General features: G+C 39.7%; 1 protein-coding gene across 1 annotated transcript in view; it reads right to left on the bottom strand.

Annotated features, from left to right (window-relative positions):
• Positions 1–21,025, bottom strand: part of angpt1 (angiopoietin 1) — a 48,672-nt gene extending 27,647 nt beyond the window's left edge. The window contains exons 1-3 of the mRNA XM_086014416.1: positions 20,274–21,025; positions 482–637; positions 163–284 (exon numbers count right to left, since the gene is read on the bottom strand). Coding sequence (XP_085870542.1) covers positions 163–284; positions 482–637; positions 20,274–20,633 — 638 coding nt within the window. The 5' untranslated portion in view covers positions 20,634–21,025. The remainder of the gene's footprint in view (positions 1–162; positions 285–481; positions 638–20,273) is intronic.
• Positions 21,026–24,812: the final 3,787 nt, after the last annotated feature.

Below are 24,812 nucleotides of genomic sequence, written 5' to 3'. Positions count from 1 at the left end.
AACTTTGGTCACGGCCTAATAAACTTGTAAAGCTCTTCACCATATCAAAATAGGCTTGCTGTGCCAAAAAGTCAACTAACTGATTTAATATTTTATTTGACTAATTAACCTTCCTTATGACGTAGCTGGATTTGTTTGCATAAACCCTTGCTTGTTATTTACCTGTTCTTGTCATGGAGTTTGTTGATCTCATTGGTCTGGACCATTAGCTGCTTCTCCAACTTGTTCGTAGAAAGAGAATTTTCCAGCAGCTGGATCTCAAGTTTCGATGTTTGATTCAAAACCTGAAATACCCGGACACACGCAATCACAAATGGTATTCAGAAGCAATAAGACCATCACCAATCCATCAGTGTAATTAGAAACATTTTTTTAAATGCATATTTTTGTGTTCCTCAGGCTTGTTCTAAAATTAAGGGGACTAATTGAACGGTTGGGCATACGACCATACAGGATGCATCGTACTTAAACAGAATATTACCTGTGTCTCAACATCAGTCAGCTTCCGTGTTTGTTCCGCAGTTTGGGATAGAAGGTTGATGCCCATTTCCAACATGGCTGCTGTGTGGTTGTGCACAGCCCTCTGTTGCAGTTGAGCCATCTCTGTTTTCATGCTTTCTTTGATGTAATTCTCAATCTGGATAAAAGATGATAGAGAATGAATTAAAAATCTAACCAAAGTGAATGCAGAAGTCTCAATGATTATCTCTAGTGGCATGCTGAAGATGGGATGTTTTGAGGCAAGATTATGATATTCAACCAACTCACTTATAATAAAAAATGGGGTGCCACAGTGATCTACCCTTGGACCATTGCCATTTACCCTATACATAGATAGTATACTTTTCAGTAATTCCTCTCAACTATCTCTCTAATTTGGGTTGGGTTTGGGAAGATGCATGGTCTTCTCTACTCCCACCAGTACCGACTCTGACCACCTTACCATCAAGACCTTAATTTATTCAATCCCAAATACATATTTATATATCTTTTCACAATCCAGCCATTCAATCCGAGGAAGTTATTCATATAATTTTTTTTCAAATTTCTTCAAACGTTAGGGTAAAAGAGGTTCTGAAAATACCTGGTACTGAATGAGTTAAATGGCACTGACAATGGTCTCACCAGTTCTTATGCTGTTAATGACTAAGCATTTGGTTCAACAACACCTTAACATTCAAAGCACATAAGTTAACCCAACAACAACAACATAATCATCCTACCGCTTCAATCCTTCAGCAGTTAAACCCCATCTATCATTGTGCATCACAGTACCTAACATTAGAATATCCAAAATAAAATAAAGATGTACCTACACAGTAGTTTCATTTTAAGGTTTAAAAACCACTCTGGTTTAGGATTTTTTTTTAATAAAATCACCTGGGATAGGTCCCATACCCCACTCCATAAAATAAATGGATGAGATGGATGGATTGTTGTAATAGGGATGAAAAGATTTGCTTTCCAACTAAAACATGCAGTTCTACAGTTGTGTTCACTTGTCTGTGTAATATCCTCACTTGGCAGAGATGACAAACCTAAACACTGCTTTTTTTTTCCAGTCGTGGGACAGTCGCTGACTTATTTACCTTGCACCGATATTAGCTAACAGTCCACTGTGGACTTGGCTGAAAAATAGACAGTGAAACTAATTTGGAATTATAGCTATTGTAAAGTAAGATTACATCGCATTATAGAGAATCATATAGTATTACTTTGTTTAAAAAATGATTTCAGTCCATTGTGAAACATAAAACCACTGAACTTTGTGGATGGTGTAGGTTGTTTTTAAATCTCCTTTCAAAACTAAAGCTTTACACTGGAGGTTTGTCCATCTGTTGAGGAACATATGAGGCATAAGACAATTTAAGTCACCTTGAGAGAAAAGATAGTGAAAGCACAGATGGCTGACTGAAACATGAGCAGCTCTGATGTGTCTTTTGGGAAATGTGACAGGCTGCTGACTGAATGTACTGGTGGTGGTGGTAATAAACGCAAAGTTCGAAGGGGAAACAAAATTACACAAACACACCCAGTCACCCAAATATGCCAATTTGGAAGCTGTAAAATCGGATCATGTGGGTGTTGTTTCTTAACCAGTTCTCAGCATCGACGACGATCAGAACCATGCTTTTGTGGTCACTCGCAACAAACGGAAACCACTATCGGAAATGTTAGCGAGATAACGCATGAATGCCAAAAAGAGAAATACCACATTTGTCACACACCGAGGGAAAAGAAAACATGTGTACCTTTAGGGGTACATCTTCCCACTGGCACTGCTTTAATTCCCTCGAATTTGATACATTTTTGGTTAGGAATTGATTACATTCAATAAATGTATCTGGAAGGGATTAAAAGTGTAATGTGGCCATAACACATTCATGCAAATATGAAGGCCGGGGATGAAAGGTGTGTGCGGCCCAAAATCCTGGGGAAAAAAGAGCTTTTATTGAGATATAGAAATGCATTCCTAGTCCAACCCAATGAATGAGAGTGCATCATATGTTCTTCTGAGATGTGACATTTATAACATTGATTAACGTTTAAGCCATCAAATTGGATTTCAGATGGTAAATGCCTCTTCAGACTGCTTATTCTGTGATTACATGATCTGTGGCATGTACCGTATGTTGGAAAGTAATGTGCCTGCGAACATAACTTCCTTGCAAAGCCACAATTCACTTAAATGACCACAATCCAACCCTATATTCCGTGGCGGTGGTGGCGGCAGCATGTAATGTCAACATAATGAGCCAGGAACATTCGTAGGAAATACTTGCTGACTACAGAAATGACGCATCATAAGTGATGGCTCATTGTGTTTTTTTTTAAGTCTTCTTATGAAGTGAAATTGATTATACCAGACAGTTTAATGTGGTTTCCAAGATTCCTAGGTACAAGCTATTAAAGCAAGCGTGTGTTTTATTGCATCTTACATAGAATCACTTTAAGGCTTTAAGTAGAACATATGTCGGCATTTCCTTCTGTGGTTGAAGGTTGCAAGAGAGGAATTCAAATAAAACACCACTTGCTTGAGAATAGAAATACATTTGGTGTTTCAAAAACAAAGTAGACTTAGAAGAGACATTCCAGAAGGCGCAATAACAGGAGGGTCTGTATTTAGAAACTTCTAAATTCTGAGTCTGCTTTTCCAAAAATCACTACGAAAGACATGCTTGTGTTGCCTTAAGTGTTTCTTTACACTGAGGTCTTAAGCGTAATGTGGTTGGATCATCCAAGTTACATGTGGACTTAGGTGACTTCATTTAATGATGCAACTTGACAGGCAAACGCCATTGCACTAGCAGTCCAAATGTTCCATGTCAATACAATATTACATACAGACATTTTACGAGGAAAGATTGGCTGGTAACTCCTGAAACACAACTGCTTTGAGTTATCCATGACATAAATAACAATGCGTGTCGCACATAAAAGCATATGTCAAGATCCAGATCACTCAGATTTTAAGAGCAACCGTGCTGTCCGTCATCGCAAAAGGACAAGTGTTTAGATTACCGAATGTACTGTAATGCGTGCACAGTTTCAAGGAGAAGATCACAGACAAAAAGGACACGTGAGCTTCCCCATACATTTGCTGTACATTATCACAGCAGAACTGCTAAATTGCTTTCACTTGGGAGCCAAGAACAAGATCATCTCTCAAGATACTACTCCCTGCTATCATTGTTACAGATTACTGTGAATGTTTACCACTTCTCTGACGTTTGGCTTTTAGAGCAACATCCCTTTCAAAAGGGGATCTTGATCTTTTTCTAAACAGCAGTAGTGGTGGTGCTGAGAGACAACGGTGAGAGTTGGGAAATGGTAGCTCTGGACTGTACAAAACACTTACTACTCGGGATCTGTTACGTCTCTTGCTTATGGATGCGTATGCGTTTGGAATGATGATGGTGTTACCGTGGGCTGACCCATTTTCTGTGACGTATTTCTTGAGCAAGAAACGATTCCAAATGGGAGTACACTCCACCACCCAGACTCAAATCAGCACCCCTTTTTGTATCACACACCACTGGTCAGAAGAAGTACCGTTTGGTAAACGCCACCACATTTTTTTAATCCATGCAGTGGTGTAAGCAGCTTTCATATGCTGTTGTAGGAATACCCAGCCACTATAAATGAAGGTTAATCTTAACATTTTTCAACCATGCAGTTTAAACATTCTCCTGCCAAATGTGATCTTAATAAATCACCGCTTTGGTGCGTGTTTTTAAGTGATGATGCCATAGCACTTTTTTACATACACACGCCGAGTGACATCAGGACTCAAACAGCAATGCGAGCCACAGTGTAGCAAGAGAATACATGACTGAAATAGGGAAATGTGCTTCCCTGTAAGTAGACACATGAACAAACAAGGACATCTGGTTACCTTTCTGTAGTGGAACAGTTAGTACTAGGACTTGAATTTTGAGAACAGAGTCAGGATAATATGGTACGATGACCATTAGTCCAACGGTCACGCAACATTACATTCAACAAACCGATTATATACGTACTATGTGGTTCCTCTCACCTCCTTATCTGACTGAGTCTACTGCTTCTGTCTAGTAAGATTACAGGTTTGCAAGCTGAAATTCTTCGCCCTACCAATTAGTAAATTCCTCTTTTGTTGACATTCCTGCTTCATCTTTTTCTGATTCTGGAAATTCCCTACCTTACTTCATGGGCAAGATGAATGAAAAGCGGATACATTACTCTTGTGTCACCTCCCACATCTCCCTTACTTCCAATTTTCCAATGTTTGTTGAAGCTGTTTTCAAATAATGTCAATATTGCCGTTATACGACACTTACAGCTTTGTCACTCTCGGCCAGTGATACAAATCAAGTCGGCATGCTCTGTTCCCCATCTCCATTAAGCAACATGTCCAACTTTTTTGTTGCCCTGGAAAATAAAATAATATTCCAGAAAAAAATAAATAACTACAAAATAACTACTGTATATGGAATTCGGGAGGTAGATTGTCAGTAGTTTGAAGCATAAAAGGAACTAGAACAATTTTACTCATAAGTTTACCAAAAAATATCCAAATCAGATAATCAGTCAATTTTGCAGTGGTCTCTTACTTTTTTCCATAGCTGTGTCATGGTGTAATAGTTCATATTGCAGCTTATTCTGATATTTGTCTTTTTTTTTTTCCAAACTGCACTGTGGATCTACGTAGCGTCATAGACTACCCATGTGCCCTCTTATAGTTTCCTGACAATCCCAAGTAAATTTGACACCCCTTCAGTGTAAACTGAGTAAATTGAGTACCGTATTTTTGGGACTACGAGGTGCACCGTTTATTTTGGGAAATTTCCATATTAAAGGCACAGCAGGTTATAAGGCATATTAAGGGAAACAAACCAATAGAGCAAATGAGTCAAACTTTATTCAACTTCAATTTCACATCCGTGCGATGCGCACTCTGAATTTTTTAGAAAATTAAATGATCTTAAGTGTGCCTTATAGTCCAGAAAATACGGTAACTCTAAGGTTTGATCCGACCTTCACTCATTGAGTCACATATTAGACTGATATGGTCACATTATGTACATGCCTTTGGAAGCTGCCTTACATGGTGTTTGTTTTTAAAGCCAGTTTTAAAACTCTCCATCTTGAACACTGTCAAGATTAGGTGAGTAACAACTTAGTCTGAACCCACAGTTGACTTGTGTGACCTTTTGCCCCTGTGGCCAAATGCCAGTCGTTGACTCAACCACGTTTTTGTTTGTCATAGAATGTCAAAAAGGGGCAACAGAAATACAAAAATAAGAAGGGAGAAGATGTCCCCTGTGTGTATTATGTGCCCAAATTTGTAGTTTAAACCCTGAACTGGGTGTTATAGGTAATAGGAGCAGCAGCATGCTGCGAACCGGGTGGTCTAGACCATGTCTTATCATCTCTTCAGAGGCAGAGAGGGCAATTGGCATCCGGAAAAACAAACACAAGACTGTTAGGATCCAATATTGTCATCTTTGTTCATTTCCACCCATTAACTCGAATAAAATTAAACTTATAATTGCAAAAGTGCATGTTGGGGTGACCATCTGCCTTGACCAGTTGGAATCCATTCAAGCAAGGATGGAGGGAAGCATAGCACAAATTCAAACACATTTACAGCACAAATTATATATCGTTAGTCTATTATGTATTCTGGTGATGTAATGCTTATTTGAATCTTTCAATGTTTACCATCAGGTCTATTATACATGATTTTACAGATGTTAAAAATTCCAACACCGCTATTTTAAAACATGTATAGTGATGAAAAAGCAATAGTTTTCAGGCTTGTGTGTGAATATATACAGTATGGCCTGACAAGATTATCAAGCATCTTTATTGTAAACTAAATAAATTGTTAAGTTGAAATAGTTCAATTCTATATATGTCAAGTAATAAATATAAATTCAAATAAACAGCGGGAATAAGATATATTCCACACAAGTATATTTTCCCATATTATCCGGTTACATTCCGGCTCTCTATACTTTGTATCAGCATATGGGACAGGATGAGCCCAAGACATGGGAATGTATTCAAAACAAAACAACAACAAACTTAGACCAATTTCTTCATCTAGAAATGGTAATAGTGAGCGGGGAAGCTTAAGAAAGATTTAGATGTGTGACTCCGTATGGGAATCTTTCCTGTGGGACACATTGGGTCAGGAATGCGCCTGATTATGGCTTGCTTGTGTCATTTAGTGGAGACAACGACAGTTGCCCGCGGACAAATGCGCATATAAAAGCTATATCATTCAGATGATGTACTTATCTCCTGATTACAGTGCAGAATTTCAGACTTCCAAATACATTTCACAAAGCATTCCCATGGACACCCTTAATATCTGAGAACATTCTTCTGCCCAGAAATGTAGAAATAGATGCCAAAGGTCACAGTCATGACCCAAACAGTGCAACTTCTTCGAAACTTGGTTGTAGGGTTCTGTGCATGTGTGCGTGTGTGTTCTTGTCTTTCTTTCATCCCACCTTTACTGTGTGGACATTTCTCTATTTGGCTGGCCCACATAAGTAAATTTCTGGGGTTAGCTCCTTTCACGCAAGTACAGTGTCTGCGTGTGCGATGCAACACAATCTATCAAGCTGGGTGTCTCCTCTAATCAAAATGAATGGTCATTTAATAGTGGTGACTGTTTCCTACACTGTCACGTTTGTGTTTAGTTTTCATCCTAACATCCTATTTAGCATGGTTTCCAGGATTTATAGACCCATCTTTGCCGTTGCGTACAATCACAAAAGGAGATATCTCCAAATTGAGCTGTAATTTAAGCCCATGTTTTCTCACTTTCTCCCCTTGCCTATCTGTATAATATATCTCTCTTACAATGTCTGTTTTACTGAGCTCAGCAGAATCATAGGTTAGCACAGGGATACCAGACTGTTACTCACAAGCCATTTCTTGCTTAAGGAAGAACCATGGCCTAAGCAGTACAAATACAGTACCAACGACGGCACTTAAAAATTATACGAAACGTGTCATCCCTTATGGCTGAATTTCCTCTAAATGACGCGCAACTCAAGACTAAACAGACAAGATGAATAGAAAGGCGAGGTGCAGTAGCCTGACTAACATCTCCACATGGAACTGCTTTAGAGTGACCTGGGGTTCAACTATGCCAGTAGAAAAGGATAATAGATGCCGCTGTTAACGATAATGTGCAGCTCATGCATGGCCACGATTGTGTTACTGTCGAGCTTCAGGATTTGAAACACTTGCAGCTGTCTGACCTTCAACTTACGATTGATGCAAATGCAGTCCACGTTCACGTTGGTGGCTCGCTGTGTAAAAATACGATATCAAGAATGCATGCTCAGTTACTACCGTAATTGCGTTAGTTATTGATATGGTACCTTCGGAAAATTTGGGTTACATCGACAACATAGGATTAACTTTGTCCTAAAGAGGGGACACCCGTACAGAATATATATACTGTGTCTTTATTAGGAATGGGAATAACAATGAATTGATTAATTATGATGTAATTTGGGCTGAATATCGCTGGATGATGTGGTAAACTGTGTTTGGCTTTTATATGGAAATCAAAAATAATTTTACATTCTGCAAGTTTTAAATCATTGGAGGAAAAATTGGTTTTAAAACAGCACATCAGACAGTAGAAGCGTTTAACTCAAGTGTTTGGGGTCATAAGGACTTATGTTTATTTATTTATTATTTTTAGAATTCTTTGGATGAGCATGCCTTGGATGATATGCACAATGACAAAAGTCAAAGAAAATGAACCAAACAAAAAGAGCCAATTAGGATCAAGAGTTAAGATTTACGCTGATTTATATGTTTTGTAGAAAATATTTAAAATTAGCATATTCTCCCAAAATTAAGGGTGTAACAAAAAACGGTTTGAACAGTCAAATTATTTTTTGATTTAAAAGATGTGAGGGCATCATATTGAGCCGAACAGACTTGTTACTCTTAACTCTCAATATATCGAGATAAGTATCAAAACATATTTTATTGGAGCGAAATATCTTAGGAGCAAATGGTCCATTTACGGTACTGACAAGTTCATTCATATGTATGTAAAATTACAGCACAAAACCGTCTCGAATTGAGTCGCAACATATGAAATCGAATCGTAATCCCACTGAGTTGAATCGAATTATTCCACTTTCAAATCGAACCGAATCGTCTTTTGTAGAGATATACACACCCTTCCATCCATCCATTATCTATACCGCTTGTCCTCACAAGGGTCGCGGGTGTGCTGGGGCCTATCTCAGCTGTCTTCGGGCAATAGGCGGGGGACACCCTGAATTGGTTGCCAGCCAATCGCAGGGCACGCAGAGACAAACAATCACACACACTCACAATCACACCTAAGGCCAATTTAGAGTGTCCAATTAACCTGCCATGCATGTTTTTGGAATGTGGGAGGAAACCGGAGTACCCGGAGAAAACCCACGCAGGCACGGGAAGAACATGCAAACTCCACACAGGGAGGCCGGAGCCGGGATCGAACCCACGACCTCTGAACTGTGAGGCGGACGTGCTAACCAGTCGCCCACCGTATTGCAAGGGCAAAATATATATATATATATATATATATATATATATATATATATATATATATACATGTGTGTGTGTGTGACAATTATATAATGTCTCTGTCTCATTCCCACTGCTTCCTTTCTTGAAAACCCTTCCATTTCATCATGTAGCTATAAACCGTTTGACAGCCACAAGCAAATTGTCACAGTCTCTTTAAAGTTTGTTACTAACGTAACACTAAGAAGAGCATCCTTTTTGATGCTGAACAGGCCATCACTTAAGCTGAAGATTAATTTATCCAAACACAGACTCACATATGTCAAACAGTCCTCCATATCCACATATGCTCAAATGGACAGAAGTGTGACATGGACTCACACGCACACACGCTACGATTTACACAAGGATTACGCTCTCCCTTCTGGCTGAGCTGCAGACATGTCATGTTAAATAAACATCAAGAAACCATTTGTTTTGCAGGTGTAAAAGACAAGACCAGAGGCAACGCTCACCTCATTTGATCACTGACAGATTTATGAGGAAATTCCTGTAAGCTGTCTGGCAGGGATAGAGAAACACTTTTTAATATGTTGGCTACTGTAAAAAAAAAAAAAAAAAAGCCTATTATTATGGTGTGGTAATCAACATGGAAAGCATAATCAGTCTGTTTCTGTTTTTCAATTGTTACAGTAGTGTTTCATGGCCTGAGTTATTTTTGCTATGTTAAAACAAATGACTGTGGAATATTTGAATATCTCTCAATGCAGCATAGGGATCCATCTACCCGTCCATTTTCTATTGCTTACCCTGCTCAGGGTCAATTTTCAATTAGGGCCTACCCCAGTGACGTATGGCGAGAGGCAGGGAACACCGTGGACTGGTACTACTTTAATTATACTTTCTGATAGTGTACCATTTGATTAAAATGTCATGAGAGGCTCTCTTTTGAATGTGAGTCTACTTCAAGGTTGTTCAAACATTTGAGGGCCACTTTGAAATTCTTTGAATTTAATTTATTAAACACACTGAAATCAATCAAGCAAGGAATTATGTATTGTTTATATTTTCTAGCTATATTGAAAAACTGCTCCATAATTGCTTTCAAATAGTTAAAGACTATTAGCTACGATTTTCATGATTTTGGAGGTGATTCGGCCCTGTATCTCACTAGACTAGATCCACTCCTGCACTGAACAGCGATCAAAACTCCACATTCAGAACCAAAACGGTAGCAAACTGTAGTAAGATAATCATTTTTTTAAGTCGGTGATTATTAATGTTCATAAATCTTGATTTTCCACTGAGTTTTGAACGTAAAATGTGTTTGAACCAATTTATTAGTAGTAGTGGCCATGTCAAATGTCATTTTGAATATATGCCGCATGCGTGCCACTGAAAAATGGATGGTGTGCCGCAAATGGCCCTCTGGCTGTAGTGTGGACACCACTGGTGTAGTTCACCCCAAAGGTTTCGGATGGTTCTCTATGCCTTTATGAAACTTGCTTTGTGCTCTAGGGAACAGTAACAATAACATTTTAGAAGATATGTTCTGTGACAGCTTTTCTATTGACACCGATAGTTAGCCATGCATGGATTTAGCGACATTTCATAGTTGTAGGGGGAGCCCAAAAGCAAAAAGGAAACAACTGTATATCAGTGTTGCTTTAAGAAACCCAAGTACGATTGCAACCAAAACCGAGCGAGACACCCATTAGTCATTTCTAGTCCATCCAGTCCACACTGTGGGGGAGCCAGACAGTTTATCTTTTACCCAATATCATGCACTCACTCCATATCTCCCTCTGTCTCGCTTTGTGTCTTTACAAGAGTCGTGCCATCAATTTTACACAATTTGAACTGACTCCACAAGCTTTTCTTTCAAAATTTAGCACCTCTTTCAACCATCTGATTGTGATTCTTTTGTGTAAAAACAACTCTTAATCCACCCGGATGAACTCCAAAAGAAGGCGAAATGGTTCTCTCCTATGGAGCCTCTGGAAAGAGGTCCAGTGTTGACAGACAAAGACATCTACTCAGAGCACATGTGTCGAGGAGAGTTAAAGAGGCGCTGCGGGGAGGTTCAGGCTCAGAGGCAATACGCGGGTAGGCTTGAGGAATTTTCTCTCTACTTCACTGGAAATGACAATTGTAAGATACAAGGGACTCAAACAAAAGTGCTTCCCGTAAATGTAAAAATAGTATAAACATGAAATCACGAACAATGAATGAAAAACACACTGGAGTCTAATAAATCACCCTTCTTGCCAGACACTGCAATAAAAGGCAACATTTCTCAATATTATCTTTTGCTGGAAGTAAAAAAAAAAAAATGGACACCTCATTGTTGGGTTCAAATAGTGGAGGCATCCTGACGGATATACATTAAAAGTATCCAAAAGCAATAACAATGCAAAAACTGTAAATCTGAAAAATAAATAAACAGCAGCTGGTATTGGAGTGTAATACTATCGTCTGTTCTGTTTTTATTCCAAAAGAAAAATACAGCCAGTTGTGCGATGGAAAAAGTTCATAGTTGTGATTTGCGGCAAGCTTTGATAAAACCATTTTACTTGCTCTCTCACTGTGCTCTTAGATTGACTGTAATGTTTTGCTCTATCTAAGATATGTTATCTCATATTTGGCTCCTAATCACTCAGCGGTGCAGCAGTGGCAGATAGAGCCACACAAACCTTGAGCGTTTGGCAACTCTCTGGACTATAACTTATCACTCAGGATGAAATGACTTCCACTTGCCTGCCCAGAATAATATTATGGTCAACGTTTGAAAGAGCCTTTTGTTCTCATTATCGGCATTTCTAAAAATTAAATAAAACAAAATAAACATAACTAAAAATAGAATAAAAACATGAATACAACTGTAGAGTAAAATATAATATTGCAAATCATTCCTATAATCCTGTTGTATTTTAAACGTTTCCCTGCAGAAACGTGGATTGTTTGTCAGTTATAAGGCATCGAGTCATTCCATTCGCAATCAAATATCTTTCTAAATGAAAACAGCTCACTGTTGATCTTTTTCCATGCTGCACAGTATCAAAAAAGAGAGCTTGGCCCAGAATACACCTCGTCCAAGACCAAACAAATGCGTACAACCCCAATTCCAATGAAAATGGGCCATTGTGTAATATGAAAATTCAAAACAGAATACAATGACGTGCACGTCCTTTTCAGACTATATTCGACAGGGTATTTAATGTTCAAACAAATGAATATCTTTTTTTTTTTTTTATTGTTTTGCAAATATTCTCTCATTTTCAATTTGATGTCTTCCAACACTCGCCAAAAAAGCTGGGGCAGGGGCAACAAACGACTGGGGAAGTTGTGGAAAAATCGAAAAACACCTGTTTGGAACATTCCACAGGTGAACAAGATCATTGGAAACAGGTGAGAGTCATGATTGGGTATAAAAGGAAAACCCCCGAATGGCTTAGTTATTCACAAGCAAGGATGGGGCACTTTGTGAACAATTGAGTGATCAAATATCAGACAGTTTAAGAACAATGTTTCTCATTGTACAATTGCAAGGAATTTAGGGATTTCATAATCGACGGTCCATAAATATCATCCGGTGAAATCTCTACATGTAAGCGGCAAAGTTGAAAACCAACAACGGATACCCGTAACTTTCGATCCCTTAGGCGGCAATGCATTAAAAACCATCATCATTAAGGATATTGACATATGGGCTCAGGAGAAATTGAAAAAAACATTGTCAATTAACACAATCCACAAATCCAAGTTAAACCTCTACCATGCAAAGCAAAAGCATTGTATATCAACAACATTTAGAAACACTGCCAGTTTCTCTGTGCCTGATCTAATCTGAGATGGACTAACGCAATGTGGAAAATTGTGCTGTGGTCTGACGAGTCCACATTTAAAATTGTTTTTGGAAATCATGGATGTTGTGTCCTCCTGGCCAAAAAGGGAAAGGACCATCCGAATTGCAACCAACGCAAAGTTCAAAAGACTACATCTATGATGATATGGTGGTTTGTTAGTACCCGTAGCATGGGCAACTTGTATATCTGTGAAGGCACTATTGAGGCTGAAATGTTTTGGAGGAACATATGCTGACGTTCAAGCTATGTCTTTTTCAGGGAGGTAGTAAGGGAGTGTGAGTAGACTGGCCTGAAAGCTGGCCAGGCCTATCGCCCAAGCAAAATCTGTCAGTTTGGTGGGCGTTATCTGAAATAGAAATAGAAATAGAAAGGAAAGCACAGATAAACTCTGCGGCTAAGTTAATATCAGAGCTGGGCATTCTGCCTAGCCGTCGGACAGATCTGTCTATCCAGCTATGACGGACGCCCATTTTGCAGGCGATAAACGGGAAACGGACTAAGCATAAGCGGAAGTGGATTTTCACCCGTCTATGTAATCGTCTATAATTGATGATTATTGTTTCGTTTGATGCAGGTAAGTTTGCTGCTTGATTCGTGTGTTTTACATAAGGCATGTTTTTGGTCAGCTAAGGGGTCCTAATAGAGTGTCGCACAAATGCTCCTTTTAGACCGTGTGACGCCACATCATGCAGAAAAGGGTCAACCTAGACAACTAAAGAAGCGCTCGCAGATGACTCGTGTTAGTACTTACTGCTTGTTTTCTGCCAATTATCTCAGAAAAAAAACATGCCGAGTAAACTGCTGCTATGGGACTTGCAGAAACGACTCCAGACACTACGACCGTCCACATATGAAGAATGTATAATTCATTCGTTTCCCGAAACCAAAAACTCAGAGGGATAAATGTGAACGATGGGTCAACTTGTGCGGTTAGTTGAACGGGTCTTCAAGTACTGCTGCTGACCAGAGTCTTGTGTTTGACCTTTTCTGTCCACACAGATCCAGCAGTACCCATAATTTATTTTATAAATTTGAGAAACGTTTCTCTTTACAGACTGAAGTTTTCTGAAATTTTTGAGGGTAAATGTGAATACAAACCAATAACTAAAGAGCAAATTGTCACTTTATTCAGCCAGCATTTCACCTGGTGCCAAGCTCCAAGCCATGTTTTCAGGAGAGATATAAATTCTGCTCGCGTTTAGGGAAATGAACAACCCAGTTGTTAAAAGAAAATAAATCCCATAAAGGGCACCCCCAAGAGAGTGATTCCGTATATTGACGCATAGAAAGCAAACCTCATGCTTTCTTTACAGCTTCAAAATGTAAACCGTGTTGCGAAGCCAAAAGCCGGCCGGATGATTTACTGAGCAATACCTAGACATATTGTCAAGTGTACAAAATGACTCCCATCTCAAAAAAACATGATCAATTCATTGTTTCTGCTCCATGTATATTGTCATTTGGCCATAAAGTTGCACTAATCATTGCACGAGTGCAACCAAAGCTTATTTTCTAGAAGATGTTTTTATATAGTGTGTATAGCGTGCTTCTGTCATTTCCATGGTGTCCTTTCTATGAGTTGTTTGTCGGGTCAGGAAGGAAGAGCTTTTTATTCCTCTGAGAATGTCCTTGTCTATCGGAATAATCCAATTGTTATTTTTGGCCCACATCTTTACTGAAAATAAACTACAGTAGAGGAAGTTGTCCCTAATCTGGAAAGGTTCCTTCTTGGTTCTGTAGCCATACTGTGTGGCCCTCTGATAGCATTAAGTAAAGTAACATATTCACCCTTTGTTGCATGAGCGCTCACTAAAGAAGACAAACAAGCTGATGTCCATGTTTCAGTGTAAATTTTAAATGACTGTTTATGCAGCGCATCATGCTCGTTGAGAGGCAGAATGATGGGAATTTCACAGGGATAAGATGCTGCCCTCTTGCCCTTTCCCTCCCCTCTCTTTGTGCAACAGCTTAACTTGGCACAGACTGTCCTTCTCAAGAAACCCTGGTCTGAGCTACTTTTAACTGAGATCTATTACTTTCACTCCCGAGTGCTGAGACAAAGCTTGGCTTGCTAATTGACCACCTTTGCCAAATTTTCATTATCGCTGAAATGTTAGAAGGGTAGTCGACATCTGTGATTTTAAAAAGTGTACCGAGTGGTTGCTTAACTTTTGTTTTTATTGTTTTAGAAGGCGTTCAAAGCAATATTTTACATTGTTAGTCAAATAAGTGACTGTAATGTGAATGTGATCACATTATATTTTTATGGCCATCCATATCTTTAGTGCCTTGATGATCGAGCATTATTGTCTTGAACAAAAAAAACACTTATCGTCCATGAAAAGCTCGGAAAACAAAAAGGCAAAAATAATTGTATCTAGCAGATGTATTTTTGTAAAGAAATCTAAGAAATTGCTAAACTACTGTCAAACCGTTTATTAGTTATTATTATTATTATGATCATCATTATTATTATTATTAAAAGATTGGAGCAGCTTGTTTCCTGTCGCCCGTGCCTTCTGAGATCAGAGTGAAGCTTGTCTGCGATTCTTCCCTGGTGGGCAGGCTGGGGAAGTAATCCTTGGACAAACACACGCCACCTTTTGACTGGTCAGGAATGTTATCAGGGTCCATATATTCTCCCCTGCATTGAGGAAGGGAAGATCGAACTTAAAATGCTCCCTCGACAGCTGTTTGCTGCATCACACACTCTCTCTCTCTCTCTCGGTTTCTCTCTGTACCCCACACAGTGAACCGAGAACCCTGGCACGAGGCAACTATCTGGAACGGGCTCCTTTGTTCATCTCTTTCATCAGGGCTGGTTGGAGTCACATTAGTGCAATTGTTCTCCAAGTCAAGCAGTAAAAATACTGTGGTGTTTAAGATAGATAGGCTGACAGGGCCCTTAATCTTCTGTCAGATGAAAAATGTTAACTGCATCCTGATGTACCCCCGTACGTAGTCTTGTTAAATTGAAAAGTTAAAGACTACACAAACAGGACAGCAAATGACTACAGTTGATAGCAATGGGCTTTACATGTTTTACACATTCACGTACAGAATAAAAATAAACACTACGTTGATATTGTGGTCAGCCATTATTGGTTCGGTCGTGAGGTATTCCCGCATGCCCAGATTTAACATTTAACACCCTTTTTCACAGACAATCGGTTTCAACATTTTGAAATGTTTTGCTCCAAAAGACGTTTGCCTTAAGTGATGAGTGTGGTCTTTGACTTTCTCCATATCGAAAGCACCCAGAGACAACTTCTGCTGTGTTGTGGCACTACATTAATGAAATTGAAGTGAATTTGCCCTGCCAAAAAAATGACCAAAATGTTGTCAGTTAAAATTTGTGCATGGTAATTTTCATTCATTTCTTGTGTATTATTCACCAAACGTTGCACTAAATTGAATGATAGAGGATAGCTTTGTTAATTCAAAATCCAACAGATAAGCCAACATAGTACCGGTATATGATTGGAAATGTTAACAATAAATTATAATTATAATGTCATTATGTGTAAATAAATGCAGGCATAATTACCCAAATAGCAAAATGTGGGTGAATCAATGTTGCAATATGGTTCGGCTTAATTGTTGAATCTACGTTGAAACCTAAAGTAGAAATTATACAGAAAGCGCAAGGTTGATAAAATGTTCGGTCAACGTTTGCTTTTCAACCATAAATCACACAACATCAATGTTGATTCAACCATCATCTAAATGGGAATTAAAATACTGTAAATGGGCTGTCACTTATATAGCACTTCTCTACCTTGGGTACTCAAAGCGCTTTACACTGTACCTCATCTACCTACTGATGACGCAGCATCAGGAGCAACTAGGGGTTCAGTATCTTGCTCAAGGATACTTCGACATGGTCACCATGGCCAGGGATCGAACCCACCACCACCGGGTTGGGAAACGACCACTCTACCACTGATCCATGCCACCCCACTGTAACAAAAACATTGGCTTAGTCCACTACAAAATATTAGCTTTTCCCTTACCCAAATATATGAAAACCCTATGACAGAAAACATGTTTAATATTCAAAAATGTATTCGAAGAGATCAAAATACTGTGTGGAAATGCCTAAGAAATGAAAACGTTTCATGAATCAGGACCGACACCAGTGTTCTCAGGGCAACAAAAAAAAATCAGTCAGAAAAAAATGGTTAAAAAAAAATATTCCGGTATATATAATGGAGAGCGAGAGCGAGTGAGAGCGTGAGAGAGATACAGTACACACACTTTTTGCGGTTGAAAAAGGCCTGTCCCCCTCAGAATATGCCCCCTTCCCACCTCCCTCCGCTGAAGTAGAAAAATAGAGAAGGGCAAACGTAGACAACAGAGATTCAACGTTAATCAAACATTGACCTTTCAAATGTTTTAATTCAACCAAAATACAATGTAGATTGAACAGCATCTTTGAATCACAAACTTCAATGCTGACAAAATGTTGTTGAACCAACATTGATTAAAAATCAGTCTTCAACTAAAACCAAAAATCAACTTTCTTAACCCTAATTCAACATTGATTTAACATCTTTCGCTATCTGGGTACCACGGCATAAAAATGTCTATGTTGCAAGATTTCTACAGTTTGGTCTCTTTACCACTGAAAAAATGTTTTATTATGATTTTTTTCATCAGCTATATGCACTAATGAAATGATGATTGACATTTGCGCTAATGCACTTTTAGCAACTAAACTAGAGAGTTATGGTAGCAAATATCCTCATATGCTTCCATTTTTTTGTATCTGAGGATTTATCCTCTAATGGTCTCATCAGTCAATCTGTCATTAGCCCAACACCGCCTTTCTGTTTTCATAGTATCACTTAGACTATCTTGGAATAATGGGGTTCACCACAAAGAGATAAAGCTGGTGTTATTTCACCTCTGGCCTTTCTTAACACGCAGTCAGCTTTTGCATAAACACACAGGATTGGAAACTGATGTGTCAAACTGAGAACTCGTGCAAACCCCGATCAACAGTTTTTTAATCGGGTCACCAATTGCGCTATTGTGATGTGAAATTTCAAGAGATTCCATAAATTATGCAAATGAGAACTGCCATGTACTAGACTAGAGACTATTGTCCAAATGTTGCACTTCTTGATATGCCCTTCAACACAATCCATGGTGTTTGGAAATACAGTATTTGTGGTGTTACCACAAACACATTTGTTGGAGGCATGACTGACCTCTCACTCTACTTCCCGGATTACAAATTCAACCAATATCCCACTATGACACACTATGACCAATACTCGTGTGGTAACATTGTGAAAAATTGCTATTCCCTCTACTATGGACAGTGAAAAACAAATTCAAGAGAAAACGGAAAGCAGGCACTCTGCCGTGTAGCTCAGGCAGTTTTGCGACAACATTGTGGTTGCTAGCAAATAGACCGAAGTTGATGAATTCCTTAGTTCCTTTGTCATCTATCAAATCCATGAGGTCTTATCTGCGCACACATTAGCCTCATGTTACATTACTATCTCTTGTTTTGCAGAAAAAACAAACACTGGCTTTAAGCAACTAACCATTTTGGATCTTGCTAGTGCTTTTGTTAAAATGACGCTTTTCAGTGTTTGCTTATTGTATTAACATCAACGTATATCGTTATTGTCAGGATGGTAACGGTTTGCATCTTGTCCACACTAGTATGGAAAAATGCCTGAAAAAATAAATACACATTGTCCCTCTATGATTTGTGTGTAACTGCTGGGAGAGGTTGTCACTGAGCTGGAATACAAAACAAATGAGTTAAATACAGTTACGCTGGGTCATACATCACAGTGTGAACTATTTTCAGAAAAGCTCCGGGATTTGCAAACCAGCAGACCACTGCCGAGTACCATCTCAGCTCGGCCGTTTTAATTCACAAACACAGTTTTGAAATCAGTTTTCCTCCTTAAAACTATACCATAGGAGCATACGAAAAACATGCCACATGCATGTTTCTGTTGGACATATTTTACTCATGAGGAGATTGAGGGCAGCACGAAAAGTGGTCACTGCAGCAAAATGAAGACTGTGGAGTAAAATACTGCAGGATAAAGTCTAAGGCACAGCAAGCTAACAAAAGCATGTGTGTTTATTTTAGACTTTTTTGTCGTGCATCCTCAAATGGGACAATGTTGTAATGATGCCAAATCTGAGTGATCTAGTCATGTACATTATTGTATTGGCATGGCAAGGCAGAACCCCAGTTGACGAGTACTAGAGTATCAGGTTTTACTAGTAGAAATGTATCAATAGCAAGCTAAGTCACGACAGTGGAAAAAATGGTCTTAGTTCTGGTCTTTAGCATAGTAAAAAAAGGTGAACATTGGAACATTTGAAATTTTGCTAAATAACGTCAATATTGCGACCTTTAAAATATAATGTATCAGATTCTTTTTCTTTTATCTAATGACAGTCTGGGGTGGGGTTACACTTACACATATTTGTCTTGAATAAATAAAGGAAGCATTTTCATACTCTCTCTTCTCCAACTCCAAATGTCTCTTGGGGCTCTCCCTTGCTTCCTGCCATTAAAGAGACAACAACCCACTAGAGAACGGGGTGAGTGACATATAACTACTTTTGCTCTCTGGCTGACTCGGTGGAACTGACTGAATTCATCATTCACTTGTTGACAAAACAAAAACAAAGACGTCTGATGTTGCAGTTGCTGGCACGGAGAATTATAAGAGAATAAAATGTCTGTGTAAGAAAAATAAACGACAAGTGAAAACTGTGTTGTCTATCAGCAAATTCATATTTTTATTGCTGTGTGGTAGTGACTTTGTATCTTTAACATGCGAGATAACTATCATGGCACATCCGTCATGGCCTTGATCCAATAGTTCCACAAAACCAGCAACAGTAAATGTCCTGCAAGTCCATAGCAGCAGTGTTTACTCGGCATGTATTTCCAAGTACCTTCGCTATTGCTTAAACCGACCCTATTACTGGACTTGTCCTGCTATCCTTAAGCTCATTGTGCAATAGGTCCTCCCTGTTGACTTTTCACACTAAAACTGACCCCACATCACAAAACACTCTTGAAAACTGGAGGAAAATAGCAAACACTGCTAGGTGTAAGCCAGAGAGCCTCATTCCACAAACCCAAACAAAAAATTGGGCAAAGCCACAAACAGACGCTCTGCAGAGACCACACACCCAGGGGAACACAAACATCCCAACAAACACTCTACAGCAAACACACTTCAAACAAAATCCATCAAGGGTTGTTAAAGATGTGATGCAGTTTCTTTCCCAACACTGCTGTTCTATTTTAGTCCAGTATTACAGACATGTGGCAAAGTCAAGCTGTGATGTAAGATTTTACCCCTAACCTGAGTGCCTTCTCACCTTCTGTAGCCACTGGGTGTAATTCTCCATAATGTGTTCAAGCTGTTGGATCTTCTGTTTTGGAAAGTCTGGCTCAGGTGGCGGTGCATCTCTCTGGAGAGAATTGGCGTTATACTGCGGGCTTCCGCCTTTTGCCTCCCTGCAGGAACCCTCCCCGGCTGCCCCTCCTTCGGGTAGGATGAAGGTGTAGGTGCACTGGCCATGCTGGATCTTATGGAACCGTCTGCTGCCACTTCCTCCGTTGTTGCTGCCGCCGGTACTCTCGGCCCCTTTCCTCTGCTCGCCTCCTCCGCAGCTCACAATCACTCCGATAGCTGCCAAAGACAGCAAGTGATACACAAAAGCGTAGCACGGCATCATGTCAGCGGTGCAGGAAATGGGACTCCTTTATCTTCTTTTGTTTAGTCGGCGTTTTGGCTGGACGTTGTCTTCGGATGTGCATCAAGAGGCTGTCAAGAACATTGCTGGTCTCAAATATATGCAGTCCATCTTTACATTGGCGGGCCACCATTGAAAGCCACTGCTGTCCTTGTTGTTCTGATCTACCTACTTTAAGTTTCGGTGCAGTCCGGAAAAGTTTTGCACATCTCATGCAGGGTGACAACTTGGTTGTTTTAATATTCTTCCAAGTAAGGCAACGTCAGCAGCAAAGAGTGCATCAGTCACTCAACGCTTTTAAAATAGGTGCTGGGTAATCTGGGATGGTGCGGTGAGACCTCCCCTGGTCACCTTTCTGCTTTCCCCCTTCTGCTCTCTTTAACAACTGCAGGGAGTGAGAGATACTCTCACTGAAGAACAGTTCCAAGCTTCCAGCACACTCTGAGCCTGCCCCTTGTAGAGCCTGCGGAGGAATTTGAGTGTGTGCATGTACAAGTTTGTGTGTATTGTGTGTGTGCCTGGCAATAAGGGAACCCAGCACAGAGGATGTGCTTAGACTGCGAGGGTCGGCTTACAAGCGCTCGGACTGGAGGCAAATGTGGCTGAGCTGCCTTTTTGGCTCTGTGTTGACCATAAGCACTGATAAACGTGTTTGTTTGGCATCTGCTCTTATTTGATGAGTCTGCTTCTCTAGAAGTGCTGAATAAACCATGTTTGAGGGAACATTGTGGTTTGTCAGTTAGTATGGTGGGCTTTCAAAGAAAAGGTACATCGTAATCCTCTGACAATAGTAGGGATGTGTTGTTAGAACATCAACACATCAAACAACACATAGTGTCAATGCTTACCCCTTCATTCTGTAGAGACTCTTCTATCACATAACCCTGACACTTCCCTCCATCCTGCTTGGATCTTTTTCTTCACCACCTTACCACACTTGCTGTTGCTCTGGACTGTTGACCTTAGGTGTTCAAAGGCTTCCACCCTCGCTATCTCTTCTCCCAGTAGCATCACTCTTCCTCCTCCAGTCCTCTCAGTAACGCATATCTATTCTGTCTTGCGAGATGCCGTGCGCATCATCTCTCGTGATTGGTCCGCTTAGTCACATGCAGTGACGATGTACTCAGCTTGCTTGAATGACTTTCATTAAGTGGCTTCACATACCACCTACGCCGTCGTCTTCATCGATTTTGCAATACTATTAAATGCATCATCTGGCCATCTAGGTCCATTTGATCTAGCAGGCAATGTTTCACGGTCTCCATTATTGTCGCTTTGGTCCTTGTTCCACAGAGTAAAAACGGCTACCAGAATGGTACAATGGCAGCGCTACTCTATCTGAAATCCTTGGGCAGATTTGATTGAAATGGAAGAACGCAGACGCTGAAAATCTGATTGGACAAAAAAATCCAACGTCCACACATATGTACTGGAGGCAGTACAGCCATCAGAAATGCGACAAAATGAAGGGAATGGACCCTTTGGAGTAAATCAATACAGTTTTGTGAAACAAATGTTAGAATTTATGATGTAACTTGCTTCTGATAATGCCAGCAGAGAAGGCCATGATGGCCCTAATTTCACACCACTGCATTTTCATATGATTGACATTTCAATGACATTTCTCTTGCACTTATATGCAATTGTATTAGAAAACAAAAACAAGGCGGTACTCTGAGTGTAGCATGTGGCCAACTTACTGTAAGTAGTTGGTGGTCCACTATTTTTTCTTCTATATAAGTGACACTCAACTGAAGCTAAACAAAATGCACGACCTGACGAAGGGAAAAATGCATCAAAACAACTAAATTATTTCAAAGTAACAGGATTGCTGGAATACTCCAAATCATCATATTTGAATGTTACTGTACGAAAGCTCCATAATGGTGTCTCAGTCCTCTTGTTATAAAATACTTTTTATTCATTAACGTACTCTGTTTTCATGAAAATAAAGGGGAAATCTTGAAACAACATGACAATGAAGGAATGCATGCTCATCTTTTGGCCAGAAGATGGAGCATAGAAGAGAGAGACAAAGGTGACAAAATTCATGTCTTGTTATGGAGTCCGTTGGCTGATTCTGGGAGAAACCGTTAACTTAATTCTGACCCCATTTTCACATTCCAGTTTAGACACACTCTGGCATATTAAACATCTCTGCATGTGTGCTTGATAGTACCATATGTGCGTGCAGTGATGTCCGGGAGGTTCCAAAAAATCTCGCACAGGGCTGGTGTGAACGACTGCATGACGGCGATCCAAGATAACAAAACCCCCTGAATACCCGGACTGTGTAAGACACAAAGCATGTACAAATATCTCTTAGAGTGCTTGTCTTTGCTTGATGTACTCTGCTGGTACTCACAAATCCAGGCCCCAAAAACAGTGTCCAAGGGAAACTAAGTGAGTCTTATGGACATAATTGAAACCAACAGGCAACTCTGGAATGACAAAGTAAAACTACACATCACCATAATGAACATCTGAATTAATTCATTGATGTTAGTATTTGTTGATTGTTGATTGATAAAAGTGGTCTGATTTCTGCTACGACAACAAATTACTTAAAGGATTGCTTAAAGAAGCCATTGTGACACGTGCCTCTTAGAGTAATGATGTCATGATGGTGAGACCTGCAGGAGAGGGACACCACAGAGCCATTAGCACAAGATGGCTGCTATTCCTCATTAGTCCCGTTTTGCTCCCAAATCTGAGCCCGCCACAGGCATGGACTATATCTGATGTCAAAGCAACCATGCCCAATCCCTGCTGCACCCTAATCCCTCCCATGTGACGTCTCTGGCCAGAACAGAGACCAAGAGAAAAAAGGACCGGACTGCGGTGGTGTTAAACAGTTTAGAAATTTTACAGGACCTCATTCTTCAAGTAAATGTAGAATAAATGTTTGGTAAAACCAACTTGTGAATTTATGCAAGATTGCACATGCAACACTGGAATTACTTCTCGGTCCGCTTACCTATTTACGTAAATCAAATTAACAGTAAGAAATTAAATGAGCATTCGTGAACGCACTGACTATCCGGCTCCCACCAATGTCCTTCATAATGTCTTCTGTGTGGAAAGGGAGTCCCGGCATATAAGGTGTCATGGTTACAAACGACGTGCAGTGAACTACTTAGTGAAGCGATATAAGAATATGTCGTCATGCGACACAACAAGTCACGCTTAGTTACCACAGACTTACTGTTTATCATTTGATTGTTTTAGATTTATAGCCTTTTAGAGTTTTTCTGACAAATATTTAATGTAACTATAACCAGAGCTGGGCATTCCGTCTACGTGACGGACCGGTCCATCTATCCGCCTATGACGGACGCCTGTTTTGCTGACGGTTGACGAATGACGGGAAAAATGTTAAGGTAGACGGACTAAGCATAAGCCCATGTATTTAATCCGTGTTTCATCTGTAGTCCGTCTTTAGCCTATTTTTCGCGGCAAGGCTTCGATGGTCTTTAATTCTCCCATTGTCAGCACAGTGTTGTAAAACCTAGATCAATTGTCAAATTAGAATGGCTCTTATAACACAAAAGAGAACAAAAATCCTTAATCCTTTCTTCTGAATACTGGATTCACTCCAGCACACATCTATGAACTCAGTGCCAAGTTCACATGTGCTGTAGTTATATGTAAACGGCTTGGGAAACAAAGTACAAAGAGATGGTAGCAGGTGCAGCCTTGTACTTCCTGAAAACACTAACATTAACTCAGAAGACAAGACTGCCGATACGAGTCCGACTGAGCTCATCAGGATGAAAACAAGTTAGCCCATCTTCATTTTATACAAAGACCTAATTTGCATCCTACTTAGAATATATAAAGGCCAATGTTATGCTCTCTCTGTTGCACTTGATCCTCGTCATGCAACACTTGACACAGTTGAAGGGGAATAAATATTTACCGGGAAGTCACACAGGTACGAGTCAAATTTGAAGCCTATATCAATGGAAAAGTTTGTAGTTCTGTTTTCCATCCTCACTGATGGTGAAGCACTGATAGTAATATGAAACTGTATGTTTATAACAAGGCATCTATGGTAAACCGAATGCCTCCTGTTGGCCAAACATTTGGTGTCTATGAGATCATTTGTGTTTTGGGTCCATTTCCCATGGTTGACCCTCAAACATTTTGTCTTGCAAGTTA

Source organism: Filicampus tigris, chromosome 18, assembly GCF_054856515.1.
Source record: "Filicampus tigris isolate MCC_2025a chromosome 18, RoL_Ftig_1.0, whole genome shotgun sequence".
Taxonomy (NCBI): Eukaryota; Metazoa; Chordata; class Actinopteri; order Syngnathiformes; family Syngnathidae; genus Filicampus; species Filicampus tigris.
Note: the sequence above shows the minus strand (reverse complement) of the source record. Positions and strands in the feature narration are given on the sequence as shown.